Here is a 17,540-nt window from a genome sequence, read left to right as displayed (position 1 = left end):
AATACACAGACACAGAAATTGTCCCTCCACGAAGCTGAGAGGCGACGGAAACCCATGATGTGAATGGATGTGAAGCTCTTCATTTTAATTATGGTGGCTATGACCAATCCACCCATTTAAGTGTAAATATATTTGGCATCATGCAGTTAAAACCTAGTTTCTTTTTCAAACAGCAGTCTTTGCTACTTCAGATCACAGCAAGACAGCTTTTGTATATTTCTACAAGCCATTCATAAGCTGTTATGAATTGCATGTAATGCTATCTAGCAGTTATCACCTAAAAACCGCAAGCAATGCATCCATTCATCTACATTTCAGAATCCGCTTTATTAAGAAAAATAGAGAAGGAAATAAGCTGCACGGTAACAGAGAGCCCAGGGAGGAGGTGGGAGGTTTAGCAACACAGAGGGCTTTGCTCACAGAAATGGAAATGCACCGTCGTTCGATCTTGCAAACGACGTTGCAGTTTTCTTTTCAAAACTGATGCACTAGCTGGATGCTTGACAATGTGTTTTCCTTTTTCTGTTTAAGGCAGCATTCAGGAGGCCTATGTACACCATGATGCCAGTTCCTGACCCTCAAAAGAGCTACTTCAAAATACAGAGATGGTAAAAAGTATGTTGCAAAATGGAAACAGATGCTTCTTAATCTTCAGCAAAGTAGTCATCGAGTCCCTCCAGTTCCATTTCCTCTGTTGTATTTACAGAAGAGGAAGTGGAGGTTTTATTTATACTTGTCTGGTTGCTGTGCTTTGGTTGGGAGCTTTCGGGCTGCCTTTGTTCTTTCTTGATATCCTTGATGCCACCGAGTAGCTGCTGACTCTCTGCAAAATACTGATTTGGGTGGTTCAAAGAAAACCCAGTATCATTGACCTGTGCAAAAAAGAAGAAGAAGGGAAAAACATGCTCTGTCACTGTACTTCACACACCCTTGAGTTGAAATGCACACTAAAATTTTCACTTTGTTCAAGCTTTGAGATAGCCAGCGTTGAGAGGAAAGCTATACATTAGTTCAGCCTCTGTGAAACATTGCTCGATAAAAGCTGCTAAGAGCCAAAACATGTTTTGATACTCAGTTTCCCTGTCTTGTTGCAACAGCAACCTAAGAGGACAGGTTTGTTTGTTGTTGTTTTTTAAGAGACAAATACACAGGCCACAATCCGAAGGGGCAATTGCATAATAAACTGCAGGTAATGCTGAAGTTTCACTTAGCTTTTTGGCTATGGGAGCCACAAACATTCATTCCAGCTGTAAATAAAACAACAACAAGTATTTGCTCAGGTGAAGTAGCACACCAATGAAAGAAAAAGGAAAAGTCCTAACTGCACACTCACAGCATAAGCCTATGCATGTCTACTCAAAAGTAAGTCCCACTGGAATCAATGTGTCCTACTCCCAGGTAAGTGGATATAAGGTTGTAGAGTGGCACATCCAGAGAATGGCCCGTTAAGAGAACAACTGCTCTCAGTGTTAGGCTTGCATCTTCTTTCTACTCAATTGTATTTGAGCGTGTCCAGGTTCAAATTCTACACTTCTGTGTGGGGAGACAAGTAAATCGCTGGTAGTTTTACAGATCAAAACAGAGAATTCTTACCAACAAGTCAAATGTAGAAGCCATTGCAAACATCAGAGCCACCAAAATCTCACGGAAATAAATCTATCTTCAGAACAGATTTTACACACACACAAAAACACACACATTCAAACTATGATTAAATTAGCTATCATTAAAGGCAAGCCCTAGCTGTTTTATTCAGAGAAGGCTACTTCCTCTGTGGAGAACGTATTTTCAAAACATTAAAAAAAAAAAAAAATTCACTGCATTTCCGAATAGCTTCCTTTGAAACCTCTTGGTGATTTAACAAGTAGCAATAAAAATAAACTTCTGTTTATAACATGCTGCATAAAGCATTAGTGCTGAGATATTAAGTAAAAGCTCTACTTTAAAGATGGCGGGTGCTTGGGGTTTTTTTTTTGGTGGGGGAACGAAGTTTACTAATGTATCCTACATACTTTTCAAAAACATTTTGACCTTAATTCCTCTTGAAAGAAAAACCTGAAAAGACATTTAGTTTTAAATGGCTCCTTCCCCCTGCCCTAGTCTAGCTGAGGTAGGAGGGAGGGAGGCCCCACATCATTTATCGTGCCCTGTAAAAAAAACACAAAAAACACAGCAAAGCTTGTAATCTAAACTGACATGAGGTAAAGGACACTGGATTTAAAAACAAGTCTCTCTATTTCATCTGCTCTGTATTTCATCTACTAAGGCCTCAAAGCTTTTCTCAGATTCTGTTCATTCTAAGCAGTGTCCTTCCGTAACACAAAGCCTGGGTTCCTTTTGGTGTCGTATTGTGTGGTTTTACTAAGGATCTGAAGCAATGGTGTTGAACCTGTGTGTTCTTGGAGTTTTAATCAAGAAGCTACAAAGTGGCAAGTGATAATGAGGCAAGCTGCTATTACAAAAAAAAAAAAACACAACACAAAAAATACAAAGCCATATGGAATTATTTCAGATACTGTATGCTGCCTTGCTATTTACACGCTTTCTCTCTCTCTAATAACTTGCTCTTAACTAAATTTTGACCACCAAGAAATCAAAAAAGCAAATCAATCCTTTTGTCTATAAACATAAACAAGATGCATATTTCCTGGAAAAGGAAAGCCATTAGAAAGACAACAATAACCACAATATCAAACGCATTGGTCTTTGCAAAACTACATTTGCAAGTGGCAGTTTCCTTTTAGCCAGGGATATAAGCATTGCCCATTTAAACGGAGCCGCTCTAATTATATTGCTTGCAACCAAATGAGCTTGACAGCTTAGTAAAAAAAAATGCTTCAGCACATCTGTTTTATTATCCTTATTAATAATATTGGCTCAGCCAAATCACTCATGATAGCAAAACATTTATAGCTATCAAAGCACAAAGAGCACATTTATTTAGATATAAAAAGGCGCCAGTTTATTAGTTAGGACAAAGAAATAATTGACACACAAACAAACAAAAACCTGAATGGGAACAATTCCAGCAGTTTGCCATAAGTAAGAATAACAATTCATTCCCTCCATTTGCCCCTATGAAAACTATGAATCTATTGGTCTCTGTGACTCACAGAGGGCACTAGAATTGCAATGCCACCAATATCTTTTCCTTAACCATGGATTAAGGAATAAATTTAATCACTTATATTTTGTGTTGGTTATATAATTGTTCTGTCTCCTTTTAAGAACACCATATTGTTATAGCTGTAACAATACAAGTGATAACTTAAGTATTTTTCCTTAAAGTCTGACTTTTGGGGCTCAATTTTAAGATTTTGGCACCAGAAAGTAATTTCATTATATTTAAATAAAACTTGAAGTTCAATGTGGCACCAACACTCCCAATTTCTCGATACATTTCTAAGTAAAATAAGAATATGCAAGTAACAAAGAATATATTCTACATTAGAAAGCGTAACCTTGAATTTCAATGCTTTGCTCAGCATTCTTCTATATTTAAATTCATTTTTTCCTCTTACTGTATTCATAAATATTTTCATTCATCACCAAGGGCGACATATGACTGATTGGTTTTTGTGGGACAGGGCAACAGAAAAAGCCATCAAATTCTGGCATCCAGTGGACAGGAAGATGTAGCAGCATGTTTAGAATGTCTTCCTTTTCAGTAAGACCAAAAATAGCAGGTCTAATCAGACCCATGGGCTAGAGGTTCCCTACAACTGCTCTACGTGGATGAACTGACCATGGTTCAAATGCAAATGCAAAACCTACCAAGAAAGGCAGCAAACCTAAATCCAAAATGGCCTCCAAAATGTTTGCTAACAAGGACAGCACTATTATCGAGATAGCAATTGGGGGTGGGGTGGGACTAACACACACACACACCACCCTTTCATTGTGGACAAAGCTATTAGTGATTACAAGTCATGATGGCTTTATGGTACCCTCCAGGTTCAGATACAGGAAGCCTCTGAATACCAGTTGTTATAGGAGAACGATTGCCATTATGCTCTGTTTGTGAGCTTCCTAAGAAACAGCTTGTAAGCCACTGTGGAGAACAGGATGTAGGATTATATAAATATTTGGTATTGCCCAGCAAGATGGAGAAGTTATTATGTTTTACACAATATGTTCTGCATCTTTTACATACAGAAATAAACTGATCATCCATGTTCAGCAACATATTCAAAGGCCCTTGCTCCCGGGGCAAATGGAGACAGACAAACACGTGAAATCATCCTATTTTATAGTTCCTCCCAATTGATGGGAAAGGGGCAGAGAAAACTATCCAATCAAAAGCAGGGAAAAGGTGTGCAGGGTTTTCACCCCTTAGTTGGAGACGGGCCCTTGCTACTTGTCCTTCAATAGAAATAGGAAGAGAGGTGCAAATTACAAATACCGTATTTTTCGCCCCATAGGACGCACCGGCCCATAGGACGCACCAAGGTTTTTTGGGGGGAAATAAAGGGGAAAAAAATTATTTCCCCCCCCAGGCACTTGTGGGGCCAGCAGCGGGGAGAAGCGCTCTTCTCCCAGCCGCCAGCCTTCAGATCAAGTCCGGGGACAGCGGGAAGACGCGCTGCGCCTCCCAGCTGTCCCGGAGCTTGCGTTTTTTTTTGGGGGGGGGGGAATGAATAAAAAAAAATTTTCTCCCCCCCCCCCAGCCGCGGCTGCCGCCCCAAGCCTTGCGCACACCTGCCCGAAGCACGGGGCACCCTCCAGAGGGCTCCATGCTTCAGGCTGCAGGGTGCCGCCCCAAGCCTCGCACGCCCGGCGGGACCTCCCACCGGGTGCACAAGGCTTGCGGACACTCGCCGAAGCACGGGGAGCACTCCAGAGGGCTCCGTGTGCTTCGGGCGGCAGGCTGCCGCCCCAAGCCTTGCGCGCCCGGCAGGACCTCCCACCGGGCGCACAAGGCTTGCAGACACTCGCCCGAAGCACGGGGAGCACTGCGGAGGGCTCCATGCTTCAGGCGGCAGGCTGCCACCCCAAGCCTCGCGCGCCTGGCGGGACCTCCCACCGGCACGCAAGGCTTGCGGACACTCGCCGCGGCTCCAGGCTGCTGCCCGCAAGCCTTGCGAGCCCGCGGCAACTCCCGCGGGCTTGCAAGGCTTGCGGATAGCTTCCTGGAGCCTGGAGAGCGAGAGGGGTTGGTGCGCACCGATGCCTCTCGCTCTCCAGGCTTCAGCGAAAGCCTGCATTCGCCCCATAGGACGCACACACATTTCCCCTTCATTTTTGGAGGGGGGAAAGTGCGTCCTATGGGGCGAAAAATACGGTAACTCCCCTTGGTTATGGTCAGGCAAATTGGAAACACCACTATGGACATTTGAGAGGAGGTGTATGACTTTTAAAATATGTAAACAGATATGTAATATGTAAATAGATATGGGGTTTTTTCCTTCAGTCTATGTGGAATAATGCAAACCACTCTAAATATACAAGAACTGGAATTAAGACATATGGATCGATGGTGTCTTTGGACAAAGGTGGAGTTCGGGTGCGGGGGGGAGAAAGGTTTTCTGTTAGCAATATATTTAATCAATCTTTATGTACTTTTTTAAATGCAACTTGGAACTGTGTCTTCTTCCATCCTGTAAGAGGGGAAAACTGGAAGGAAAAAATGTAGAAATCAAGTCTTATTGCTTTATCTACATTTCGTTTGCTAGGACCAGTGAAACACCACTCCATAAATGTAAACAGTTTTGCTACAAAATAAAACAGCATAACCTCATAACATATTTGTTGATTATGTATGCACTAAACAGTTAGCAAATGCGGAGTGTCGATCCATACATGAAATGAAAGACATCTGCTATATACTCATTAACTCAGCGTAATTAACAAGGATGGTGGCACGTGGTGAATGTGAACAGAATGTCTGAAGTTTCGCACAGGGTTTCTGCCACCAGTCTTTCCAATAATGAGACACATTATCGCCTGATAAATAAGCACCACTTACGTCATGGGTCAGCTCAAAGTACTTCTGACAGGCCAACTGATAGTGCATGCCCTTCACCAGTTCCAAAATCTAGAAAAAGGAAAGTGATCGATATATTTAAAGGGTCTTTAAAACAGCTGAAATGTTCTGCAATGTGAACATATGACCTTTACAATTTATGGCAGGGTTTGACATAATACAAGAATCTGTAGTCTTATAAGATACAATGCTGCTGACATTTTCCTCCCACTTAGAATTGAAGTCAGATTATCCATAGACAGAGAAGAGGTTCTGCCTTCACAACCAGAAATCAACAGTTTTACTTCACAAATGACATAGAAAAATGAGGAACCATGTGTACTGTCAGAACATATTGCGCTGCAAAATCTCTTGCATTATTTCAAATAAGTATCCACCATTTGAGCAACTGAAATATGAACTAATCAAGTATGCGGCTATAATTTATTTTGGATAAAACTTGCTCAGACGTGTACAACATAATACAACTGTGCTCCCAACTACAAATTGTGGTGGAAGTAATCCAGAAAAGAAGTTGCAGAAAGCACTACATTTCTACCCTCTCTAAGATCAGCTCTCAAAGTTAAGTTGTTTCTAGCAATGCTCCTCAGAACACGAAAGGGAAATCATCTGTTTTGAATTCCTATTAGAAACATCTCTCTATCTCTTGTAAATACAATTTGCTTTCCAATTCTACCTCATGTAATCTCTTCTGTCCTGCATAAAACATTCATTCTTATCAGCAGAATGCAACGCCATTTGAAAATTTAAGTTGTCTGTCATTTCCCCCCTCTGCTGCTATATAATTAAACTGTATATTCCCTGCTTATCAAGCTCAGGAAACCGCTGGAACTGAGAGATAGCCTCAGCCGAGAGAAAATTCTTGAGAAATGCAAATTCACACTCCTTTTCAAAAGGCTGACCTTTCCATGTCAAGCACAGAAATAAACTCCGGCACAAATCCCTACTGCCCTCATTATTGGAGGATGCCTTATAGTTATTGACAGATGTACAAATATTTGCTGAATATATCAAGCTACAATGCTGCCAAAGAAGTGCTTACTGGGTTTGTTTTGCTGCTACAAGTGCAACTGATTAAATGTCTGCCTTTCTTGTCACATCCTGTTACATATCTTGGGGGAAACAAATCAACTTGCCAGAAGAGGCTAAAGTCTGGCACCGTCTATGTGCTTTTGAAATGGAACAGATAATAAAATGTAATATATAAAAAACTTGGCTTTGCTAATTAAAAGTGTTAATGCTGCTTTGAATGATACTGAAATGGTACCCAGCAGCAGCACATTTTGTATCAGTGCATCAAGTTTATGTAGTACATTTGATGATGTAAAAAACTTATTTTGGCTAAAGGATGGATGGATGGAACAGCACCTTTTGCTTTTTGTAGAATATTGTATTAAAATAACACTGATCAATTCCAATAAAACTTGTAGAGTGTTGCATGCTTACTTCAGTTACATCTGAGAAGAAAAACTGAGCAGGGATGCTGTCAAATAACTGAATCATTGAATGCACTGCCAAAGCTTCAAATATCTGTGACACAGCCTCTCTGTAAGTAAGCACAAGTGTCTGGAGGTCTAACATTAACACTACAGTCATACCTTGGAAGTTGAATGGAATCCGTTCTGGAAGTCGGTTCGACTTCCAAAATGTTCAGAAACCAAAGTGCGGCTTCTGATTGGCTGCAGGAAGCTCCTGCAGCCAATCAGAAGCCCCGTCGGACATTCGGCTTCCAAAAATAGTTCGCAAACCAGAACAGTCACTTCCGGGTTTGCGGCATTCAGGAGCCAAAATGTTCAAGAACTAAGCTGTTCGAAAACCAAAGTACGACTGTACTTCTATTTTCATAGCTGATATATGGGGACCATACCTTGTCAAAACGATCATGCCAAGCTTGGCATCTGAACAACCCTTCTTGTTGCCGCAGATACCCAGAAAAAGCCAGACCCCAAACCATCCCATTACAGCTGTACCTGTCTCGCCAGACTGGTGCATGCTCTAGTTATCTCTCACTTGGACTATTGCAATGCACTCTATGTGGGGTTACCTTTGAAGGTGACCTGGAAACTACATCCAGAATGCAGCAGCTAGACCTCTGAGACCAGATAACACTGGTCTTGAAACACCTACACTGGCTCCCAGTACGTTTCCAAGCACAATTCAAAGTGTTGGTGCTGACCTTTAAAGCCCTAAACTGCCTCAGTCCAGTATACCTGAAGGAGCGTCCCCATCCCCATCATTCTCTCGGACACTGAGGTCCAGCACCGAGGGCCTTCTGGCTGTTCCCTCACAACGAGATGCCAAGTTACAGGGAACAAGGCAGAAGGCCTTCTCGGTAGTGGCGCCCGCCCTGTGGAACGCCCTCCCACCAGATGTCAAAGAGAAAAACAACTACCAGACTTTTAGAAGACATCTGAAGGCAGCCCTGTTCAGGGAAGCTTTTAATGTTTAATAGACTATTGTATTTTAATATTCTGTTGGAAGCCACCCAGAGTGGCTGGGGAAACCCAGCCAGACGGGCAGGGTATAAATAAAAAATTATCATTATCATTGTTATTATTATTATTATTAAACAGGTGGCGATCAGTGCTTATCTTCTAGGAAAGAAAGGTGCTGGCACTCAGCATGAAGTTGTTACAGTAAGTGCCACACTTAAAACCAGCGCTTTTCTCCTAGAAGAAAAGGTGCCTACCTTTGAGTACCCACAGAAGAAAGCACTGCTGATGATCATAGTATACATTATTTCTATTTATTAAATTTGTATGCTCCCCTTCACCTGTAGATCTCAGGCTGGTGCGCAACATAAAATTACAATATTAAAAAACACCACACAGCATACATAGTAAAAATAAGAACGAAAACAAACCAATAATCCCCCCTCCCACAACACATTTAAAAGGGCATTGGATGTCAATCAGCCAAAGGCCTGGATGAAGCGGAACATTTCTGCCTGGCACCTAAAGGTGTATAATGAAGACTCCAGGCAAGCCTCTCTAGGGAGAGCGTTCCACAAATGGGGAGCCACTGCAGAAAAGGCTTGTTCTCGTGTTGCCGGACCTCTCATGGAGGAGGCACATTAAGAAGGGCCTGAGAGGATGATTGTAGGGTCTGGGTAGGTTCATAAATGGGCAGCAGTAAACAGCAGGACAGTTGGACCATTCTGTATAAGGAGAGGGTCTAGACTGGTGTCTATTGACTTAAGGGCCAAAGCGGGGATTGGGTTCAATGGTTGATCAATAATATTAGAAACTATACCAAAAATACTGTGCCCATACTCACACCATGAATGTATGAGGGTTCCTCTCTTGTCATAATCCTGGCAGCATTGGGATGAAGTCACACAGGTGATACGAAATTTAAGCTATAGTCCCAAGAGGCATGGGGCTTGTTTTACATGTAGTACGGTTGTTGTTGTTTTTTACCAAGAGCAGCTCACTTACTCCTTTCCATCTGCTTTAGAGGCCAACTCAGATGCTCAAGAGAAATTAAAATATAAAAATCAGCCTGGGAGGCCACTGTTAGGAAATCCCCCCACCCCTCCAAAAAAAGAGAGAGAAAAGAATACAGGATGTTGCTTTGCATGTGCAAATCCTTAAAGGGCTCTTTGCCTAGCAGCCTGGAACACCATCCTCAGCGCAAAATGATTGCCAGGTTTTCCCCAGTCCCCTTAGTAAGCATCACAGCATAGGCCGAGTTCCCTGTGGCAGATTTTACCATGAAATTGGAAACCACTCTAGCCAAACAAAACTTTTGTGATTATTGGCTTAGCTCTGCAACAACCCTGAATCCCACGAAGGTTCATGTGCTTTCCATAATTAACACTGAGCAGCAATGCTTTGAAATGTAGCTAATCCAATGGCCCAATTTTGTTGCAATGGCAGCTATGATTCTGGGAATCCCCAGGTGTAGGAAGTGTGGTGACAGATATCCACACTGCAGGTTGGAACAAACTGGTCCTCAATCCTCCAAAAAAAGATTTGACAGCTGACCTGTTAAATGTTGCCTTCCCAGCACTGCCAAGGAGAATACATTTTTTTTAATTACTGCATGATGCATTCTAGCACAAGGAAACTGTCTGTACCCAAGCAAATATAAAACCACTATTTTGTGGCCAAATGAAAATAATGCTATAAATCCTACCCACCCCATCCCTTTACTTTCTGAAGCATTGCATATTATTTCTCTTGTAGCAAAGGAACCCAAGGCATCTGTACCTTTAACAACTGCTGAGAAATTCGGCAAGTGCATCTTGTCAAGGAGGGAGAAAAGATACACATACTAAAATTGTCTCTTCTAAAAAGCTAACGGAAGTGCTGGAACCCTCACCTTTCCATTACTTGAGAGACTATTAAACAATTTCTTAGCACTGTAACTCAAAAGATATTGAGATCAGATGATGGGGCACTGCTGTCACACACAAGCTTAAAATAGTTAATTGGCTTCACCTTCCTAATCACAGATATTTTCAGGTACGCAAGGTCAGTTTGAAGCCATTTTCAAATAAAATAGTTACTTCTGTTCTTAAAAGACTCAATCTTTCCAGCAAAGAATTTGTTGCATTTTATCTATTTCTAACCTTCATTTTTATTTCAAAGGTGACTTAAAATGTGATTGAGGTGCAGCTACTGGAACATGCTTAGCAATATTCCCCTAGTTCCAGGTCAATTCCGCAACACCTCAGCTTGTTCTCTTAGGGCTTTGCAAAAACCTTCATTTATTTGCTTATGTGAAGCAAACCGCTAGTGTCTTTCTTTGTGCATTTTATTTCTAAGATTTAACATGAAAAATCTACAGGAGCTCCACTTTTGATAGCCTATAGGGATTCAACTCAATTTTTTACAAAAAAACCCCACACCAAAATAGACTCATTTTTGGCCAGCATGGGGCTGAACAGAATTTATACATGCCTGCCTTCACACTCCTAAGGTACATAAAGGGAATCGAAGTTTTGGAGCTTAGTTTTGGAGCAAGTGTTGTGAAATACTACATTACTCCATAGTCAAAGATCCTAAAATAGCTCTCCTGCAAATAAATCTGTAACCTTACCCAACCCCCAAAGATCTGCTTGCTCCTTCTGGCAGCAAGAATCATGAAGTCAATGAAATGTAAAGAAAGTATCATAGCTTTTTATATGGACTGAATTAATAAAGTATGGGTAATTATATTTACTTAGAAACCTCAATGTGTTCAATCAGACTTACTTCCTAAAAGGCAGGCATAGGCTAACTCGGCCCTCCATGTTTTGGGACTACAACTCCCATCATCCCTGGCCACTGGTCCTGTTAGCTAGGGATAATGGGAGTTGTAGTCCCAAAACATCTGGAGGGCTGAGTTTGCCTATACCTGTTATAAGGAACTTTTAGGAGGCCCATAACCAGCATTACTTAACACAGAATTGTTATGCCTGTTGAGAGTCTAAGTATGCACGCTTGCTTTGCATCACACACACAGTACTTGCACATATTATATGTACAATTTATATTTATATTACAAATATTATATTATATTTACAATACTTGTATATATTATACATAAATATATTACTTATATGCAATATGCACATATTACATATTATCAAGTTGGTATACAATAAGCTTGTCATGTATAAATATTTTTTATAAAGACATATAGAGAAAATGAACAAGGAGACTTGCTGACAGGTATAGAACTTTCTTTTTTGCAGAAAGAATGCTGCAGAGAAAAAGTCAACCAGTAATTTAAAGCAATAGTAGCAGAGAAATATGAGTCAACATTATTTTTTTGAGGTACGCTGAAGCAAGGTGACCTATATTCCAATGTATGGGAATTCAATGTAGCACTATGACAATTGTTCTGTCAGCGCAAACACCAAATCTGTATTTAGGGGGCAAGCCCTGTTACATTAGCAATTATTTAGCAGGACTAATTAAGGGACACAGGTGGCGCTGTGGGTTAAACCACAGAGCCTAGGGCTTGCCAATCAGAAGGTTGGCGGTTCGAATCCCTGTGACGGGGTGAGCTCCTGTTGCTCAGTCCCAGCTCCTGTCAATATAGCAGTTCAATAGCACGTCAAAGTGCAAGTAGATAAATAGGTACCACTCCGGCGGGAAGGTAAATGGAGTTTCCATGCGCTGCTCTGGTTTGCCAGAAGCGGCTTAGTTATGCTGGCCACATGACCCGGAAGCTGTACGCCGGGTCCCTCGGCCAATAAAGCGAGATGAGCGCCACAACCCCAGAGTCGGTAACTACTGGACCCAATGGTCAGGGGTCACTTTACCTTTAGCAGGACTAATTAACTGAATCTATGAGTGTAGCTTTCTTGTGCTTAGTTTAGGGGGCTGCACTTTTTTCTGATGTGTTAGGGTTACCTTGAAGAAGTTTCAGCTAACCTAACTGGGTTCATTTGGAAGGGAAGAAATTTGAAGGTTTTCTACAGAATATGTACAAGATTATTCTAGCATTTCCTTAGCAGCTGTTAATGCCAACCACCGTAGTTAATGACTTGAACCACCCAAAAGAACTAGATATACACCAACACTGGAGATTTTTATTTGACTACTAGAAATTATCTTATCTCAAACTACAACTGTTGCTTACTGTGATGAAACTTGGCCTACAACGTGGAATCTCAGTAAAATACTTGTCAAGCCAAATTGTCTATATCCTGGAGAAACCTAGCATGAAAATGGGCGGGATGCAAGCAAATTGCTATCACTGCCAGTGTGAGAGAACTTAAAACATTTAAACGTCTTAAATGTTTCATGCAGAAATGCTTTCCTGACAAATTGTGGCACTTGGCATTAAGTCAAAAGACAAACAGGCCACCCACTCACTTTAAAGCAATTTACATTTCTTATATGCAACTACTGTGTAAAAAGAACGAGAAATTATTAGTTTCTAAGCTAAAGCTGCAAAGGAACATGAGCTTCATCACTTTATCCCCAGGAACATTTACATACTTGGGAACAGATCTGAAAAGTAACCCACCCCAATGATCATGCCTAGATTCAATTCTTTCAGCCACCATGGGCTGTGGCCAAGGTCCTCAGAGGAAGTGAAGGTAGCAGCCAGGCATCTCTCCATCACACCCTCATCTATCTTCAGCTGAGGATTCACTCCTTAGAAGCATTCTGATTGTTTTGCATTTTAATTGCTGTTTGCATTGGGATCTGAAGTACTGACAGCCACTTATAGGAGCCAAGATTTTTGGCTGAAAAGCAGCTATACGATATAATAAACAAAAGGCATATCCAAGTTAGCTCACAAAACTATGAACATATTCAACAGGGGAATCCCAGACCCTAATTTCCTACTGTATGGAATTGAATAGTTAAAACGAAGTATTTCCTCTGGTCCAGAGTTTAATGCAAAGTTTTGGGGCAAAAAATCCAAAGTGTCAGATTTTCCCACACTGTGATATCAGCATTTTGCTTCTAATACGTACAGAAGCAATATACTTTAGGAAAGGTTGCAGCAGTTGTGAGAATCCGAACAAACTGATGGCAAGCCTTAAAGAAGTATACTGATAAATCTCACAGCCTTCTGCGTTTGCATGACTGGGTGCTGCTGGAAATTAGATCAACGCTGCAATTTTAAAATGAAACAAGAGCTCCTTGAATTAAGCATGGTTTAGGGCAGTGGTTTTCAACCAGTGTGTGGTGATGGTCAGGGGTGCCACGGGCAACATTGGCCTCTGTCCTTCTTTCCTTCCCTCCCTCCTCTGATGCCCTCTTGTGTCTCTACCTCCCAAAGGCTTGCACGGCTGTAAGAAGCAATAGCAGTAATGGTCTCGCTCTATTCTGCAACTAGTATTGCATCTAGTTCTGGGTGCCACAATTTAAGAAGGATATTGACAAGCTGGAACGTGTGCAAAAGATGTTCAAGGGTCTGGAAACCAAGCCCCATGAGGAACAGTTGAGGAAATTTGGTATGTTTAGACTGATAAAGAGGAGACAAAGAGAAGATATGCTATCCATCTTCAAATAACTAAAGAGCTGTCATTACATGGAGAATGTAGCAAACTTGTTTTCTCCTGCTCTGGAAGCTAATAATAATAATAATAATAATAATAATAATAATAATAATAATAATAATAATTTATGTATACCCCACCCATCTGTCTGCTCTGGGCAGCTTACATAAAATACATAAAAAACACATAAAAATGCTAGTAACCGAACCAACAGATACAAGTTACAAGAAAGCAGATTCCGACTAAACATCAGGAAGTACTTTCTGACAGTAAGAATTGTCTGACAGGGAAATGGACTCCCTCAGAAGGTGGTGGAATCTCCTTCCTTGGAAGTTTTTAAGCAGAGGTTGGATGGCCCTCTGTCATGTCTGCTTTAGTTGAGATTCCTGCATTGCAGGGGGTTGGACTAGATGATCCTTAGGGTCAATTCCATGAATTCTATGATTCTATGGTTCTAAGCTGCAGTAAACCAGACTGCTCAACGTCCTTGATAAAATACAAGGGGGGGGGGGGGATGGATTACAGTAATGAAAAACCAAACTATCAATCTGCTTGTCAGCATTGTGAAAAGAACACTTTGGGGGGGGGGGGAGAACATCATTGAAGCAAATACTACAACCTGATTTAAAAGGCATTTTCCATGCATTGTCAGTCACATATTATACATCAGTATTAAACTAAACTGAAAGGAAATACCTGGTGCCACATTGCTGCTGTAACTGAAGAAAATATTCCCTACCTGAGCAATCCCAGAGGGAGGGATTTTATATGACTGCAGCTTCTGCTTCAGCAGCTCAGGATCACTGTGACGGAATGGGCACCCTAACAACAAAGAAGAGAGGCAAGCACACAAACAAGACTATTTACTCAGAAGTTAGTACAACAGCACACTTGAGAGCCTGGCTAAGCAGTCCTTAATTGTCTAGCAGCAGCTTATTAATACAAAAGCTAATTGCCCATGTGTGCAATAGCTTTACGCTTCTTCCAAACGGCTAGTTCACTGTATGGTATCATAGCACTAATAGGCACAAAAGTTATATAATGTGTTACAGAAAAGTAGGCCAAGATTCTTATTCACTTGAACAGAAAACTGCTTTAATTAGTTTCCACACTAAATGAGTTTGAAAATTCACCCAGATATTATAGTATAGCTATAATACAAACAGAAAAAGCTGCAGGAGTTTAGCTGTAACAATTAATTTTAAAAAACCCACAGATAACATGTGAGCTATATTATTAAACAGCATGAGAACGTCAACTTGAGGGTCAATTGGGGGGGGCAGGGAGGGAGAGAAATGCTGCTTACGAAAATAATTATGCTGTAGTGTTTGTATCTAAGTGTATTTTATTTCATTGATTTCACTGGGCCTAACTACAGTGGTTTAATACCCAAGTATCGTAGCTTAGCTAGTATACGAAATAACAGCCACAGTTAAATTACTGGTGGTTAAATCACCAGGTACATTTTAAGTAAATGCATAATCATTAGTGTGTAAAGAGATCAAACTCCTATTATACGTCCTCAGTTTTTATTGCATGTCCTTAGTTTTTCAAAAGAATTGTCTCCTGAACAATGCAGTACTCTGTCTGGAGGTGTCCAAGCTGCGCATTCCAACATAAATGGCATTGCAGAATATGCATTGAAATTAAGATGGAGCTAAGGAATTGTTTATTTACCTTCTTTACCACACAGAAAACGCTCTCTCTCCTCCCCCCCCCTCTCTCTCTCTCACACACACACCTTCACTTTAGCACAATTAACAAGGAACCTTCTACACAGAAGATCCATACGTTAGGGTTTTGGACTTAATTGACTGGGAAGAATTGGAGGTGAGAGTAAACAAGTTTCCGTAATTGGCTGGTGACTTCTCTTGGAGCAGATTCCCCACCAGCCACTGTCCAGGAGTGGAGAAGGGGGGGTGTCTCTTAATTTGACCTTGTCTACCAATTTTAAGGTCCCATTCCTCCAAAAGTGTCCCAGAGACCTTTGTGTGTGCAGAGACTGGGGGCAACATTATTATTTTAAAATGAAACCAAAGGTTTCTGTGGAACATTACTTTGCTGTTACGTTACTTTTGATTCCTGCTTAAGAGGGAAAGCTGAATATGTGTAAAGAAATCTGCTTCAATGCCAAGTAACTTTTAGACAAGTCATAGAAATATGCTGCTTACCCAATTAGTGTTTTATTCTAGGGAGATCATAAGATTTGAAATATTTCATACTATCCCAGAGAGTGTTAAGCTATTAGAAAAAGCCTATGATTTATTACTGTTTTAGAGCAAAGCAAGAGCATTGATTGCAAGCAAAGCAAAAGCACTGAGGAACTTTGTTGTTTGTCGAGAGACATGTTTTTTTGGGGGGCTGGGGAATAGAAAAGCAGCAGCAGAACCAAGAAGAGAAATAAAAAACTAAACAGCTTGGTGGATTTCATGTTGAAACCCTGCTGAATGAATCTCTCTTGCTTGACCTAGTTCTGTAATAAGACAAATCACCAGAAGAGTAACCGCACACTAGGCTTGACAGTGATGACTGCCATAAGCCACAGAAAACTAGCTTCTGCCAGTAATACAGCCAGCCAATCAGCTGGCTTCCAAAGCAGTTTGGGTTCCCATGCATTGTGAACATGTCAGGTGCAAGCACTTACCGTGATAATCCCCTTGGCCTGGTGGGTTGGACATTATAATTTTCATGCAGCTGAATGGAGTATAGTCAGTTCTCTTGCCTTCTTTTCCATAGGAATGTCGGATGCTGTAAGCATATCCTTTGTCAAACTAAATAGAAATTAAAATTGGGTGGTGTCAAGAGATTTCAGCTACTACAAAGGATGAAACAATGGGATTTTGAGTGGTTGTATTTGATTATATCTCCTTGCTAAGCAATTTTAAAGTTAAAATGGAAACGATGTTATCAGCCAGCCATGTTGTAGCAGTTACAGAAGACTCTTTTCATGGCACGATAGGACTTGGAAATCATTTCTGAGTATGGCAAGTTGGTCCTGCAGATTTATTCCTCAATTTTCTACAATAATTACCTCTTCTGCTGGGCTTATTAAAAATAATCAAATTAATCAAAGCTAAACTGACAGCCAATTTGAGAACAAGCTTTTAAAACATTATAACTCTTACTCACAAACTGTGAGTTTTTAAAGTCTAAGCTCAGGGCAATCCAGAAGGACCTCTGTACCAAAATGACTGTTGCAACGGAGAGGTAGGTATGAACTCCAACCTAAAAGTGCACAAATATTTTAATGCAAAGCAAACAAATAATTGTTGAGCAACGGTGGGCTATGGGATAATCAATGTAAGTCTGCATTAGTCACACTGAACAAGAAAACAGGTCAGAAGATTGGTGCTTCTTAAAAAATAAAAAAGCATATGCCATAGACATGATTGACTCCTGTCACATCCACATCAAAAGCCAATCACAGGAGAGATCGGGTAAAGGACCACATAGCCTATTTTTAGCAGTTAGTGTTAGACATTTTGGACACCTTCTGCTTGCCACTAGAGATAGGAGAGGAATTTGGTTTGATTAGCATCTTAATGCAAAGCTACCCAATTAACACTCCCAGCAACAATGCATGAACCAAAAGGATATTATCCTTCAATA

At 40.9% G+C, this 17,540-nt stretch overlaps 1 protein-coding gene across 1 annotated transcript in view; it reads right to left on the bottom strand.

Annotated features, from left to right (window-relative positions):
* Nucleotides 1-308: 308 nt before the first annotated feature.
* Nucleotides 309-17,540, bottom strand: part of PRIM2 (DNA primase subunit 2) — a gene marked incomplete at its 5' end in the record, with an annotated part of 70,832 nt that continues 53,600 nt past the window's right edge. Inside the window, 4 exon segments of the mRNA XM_083730304.1 lie at nucleotides 309-872; nucleotides 5,966-6,034; nucleotides 14,671-14,753; nucleotides 16,576-16,702. Coding sequence (XP_083586430.1) covers nucleotides 645-872; nucleotides 5,966-6,034; nucleotides 14,671-14,753; nucleotides 16,576-16,702 — 507 coding nt within the window. The 3' untranslated portion in view covers nucleotides 309-644.

Source organism: Podarcis gaigeae (genome assembly GCF_964106915.1).
Source record: "Podarcis gaigeae genome assembly, chromosome: 3".
Classification (NCBI taxonomy): domain Eukaryota; kingdom Metazoa; phylum Chordata; class Lepidosauria; order Squamata; family Lacertidae; genus Podarcis; species Podarcis gaigeae.
This window is presented reverse-complemented; position numbering and strand designations above follow the sequence as displayed.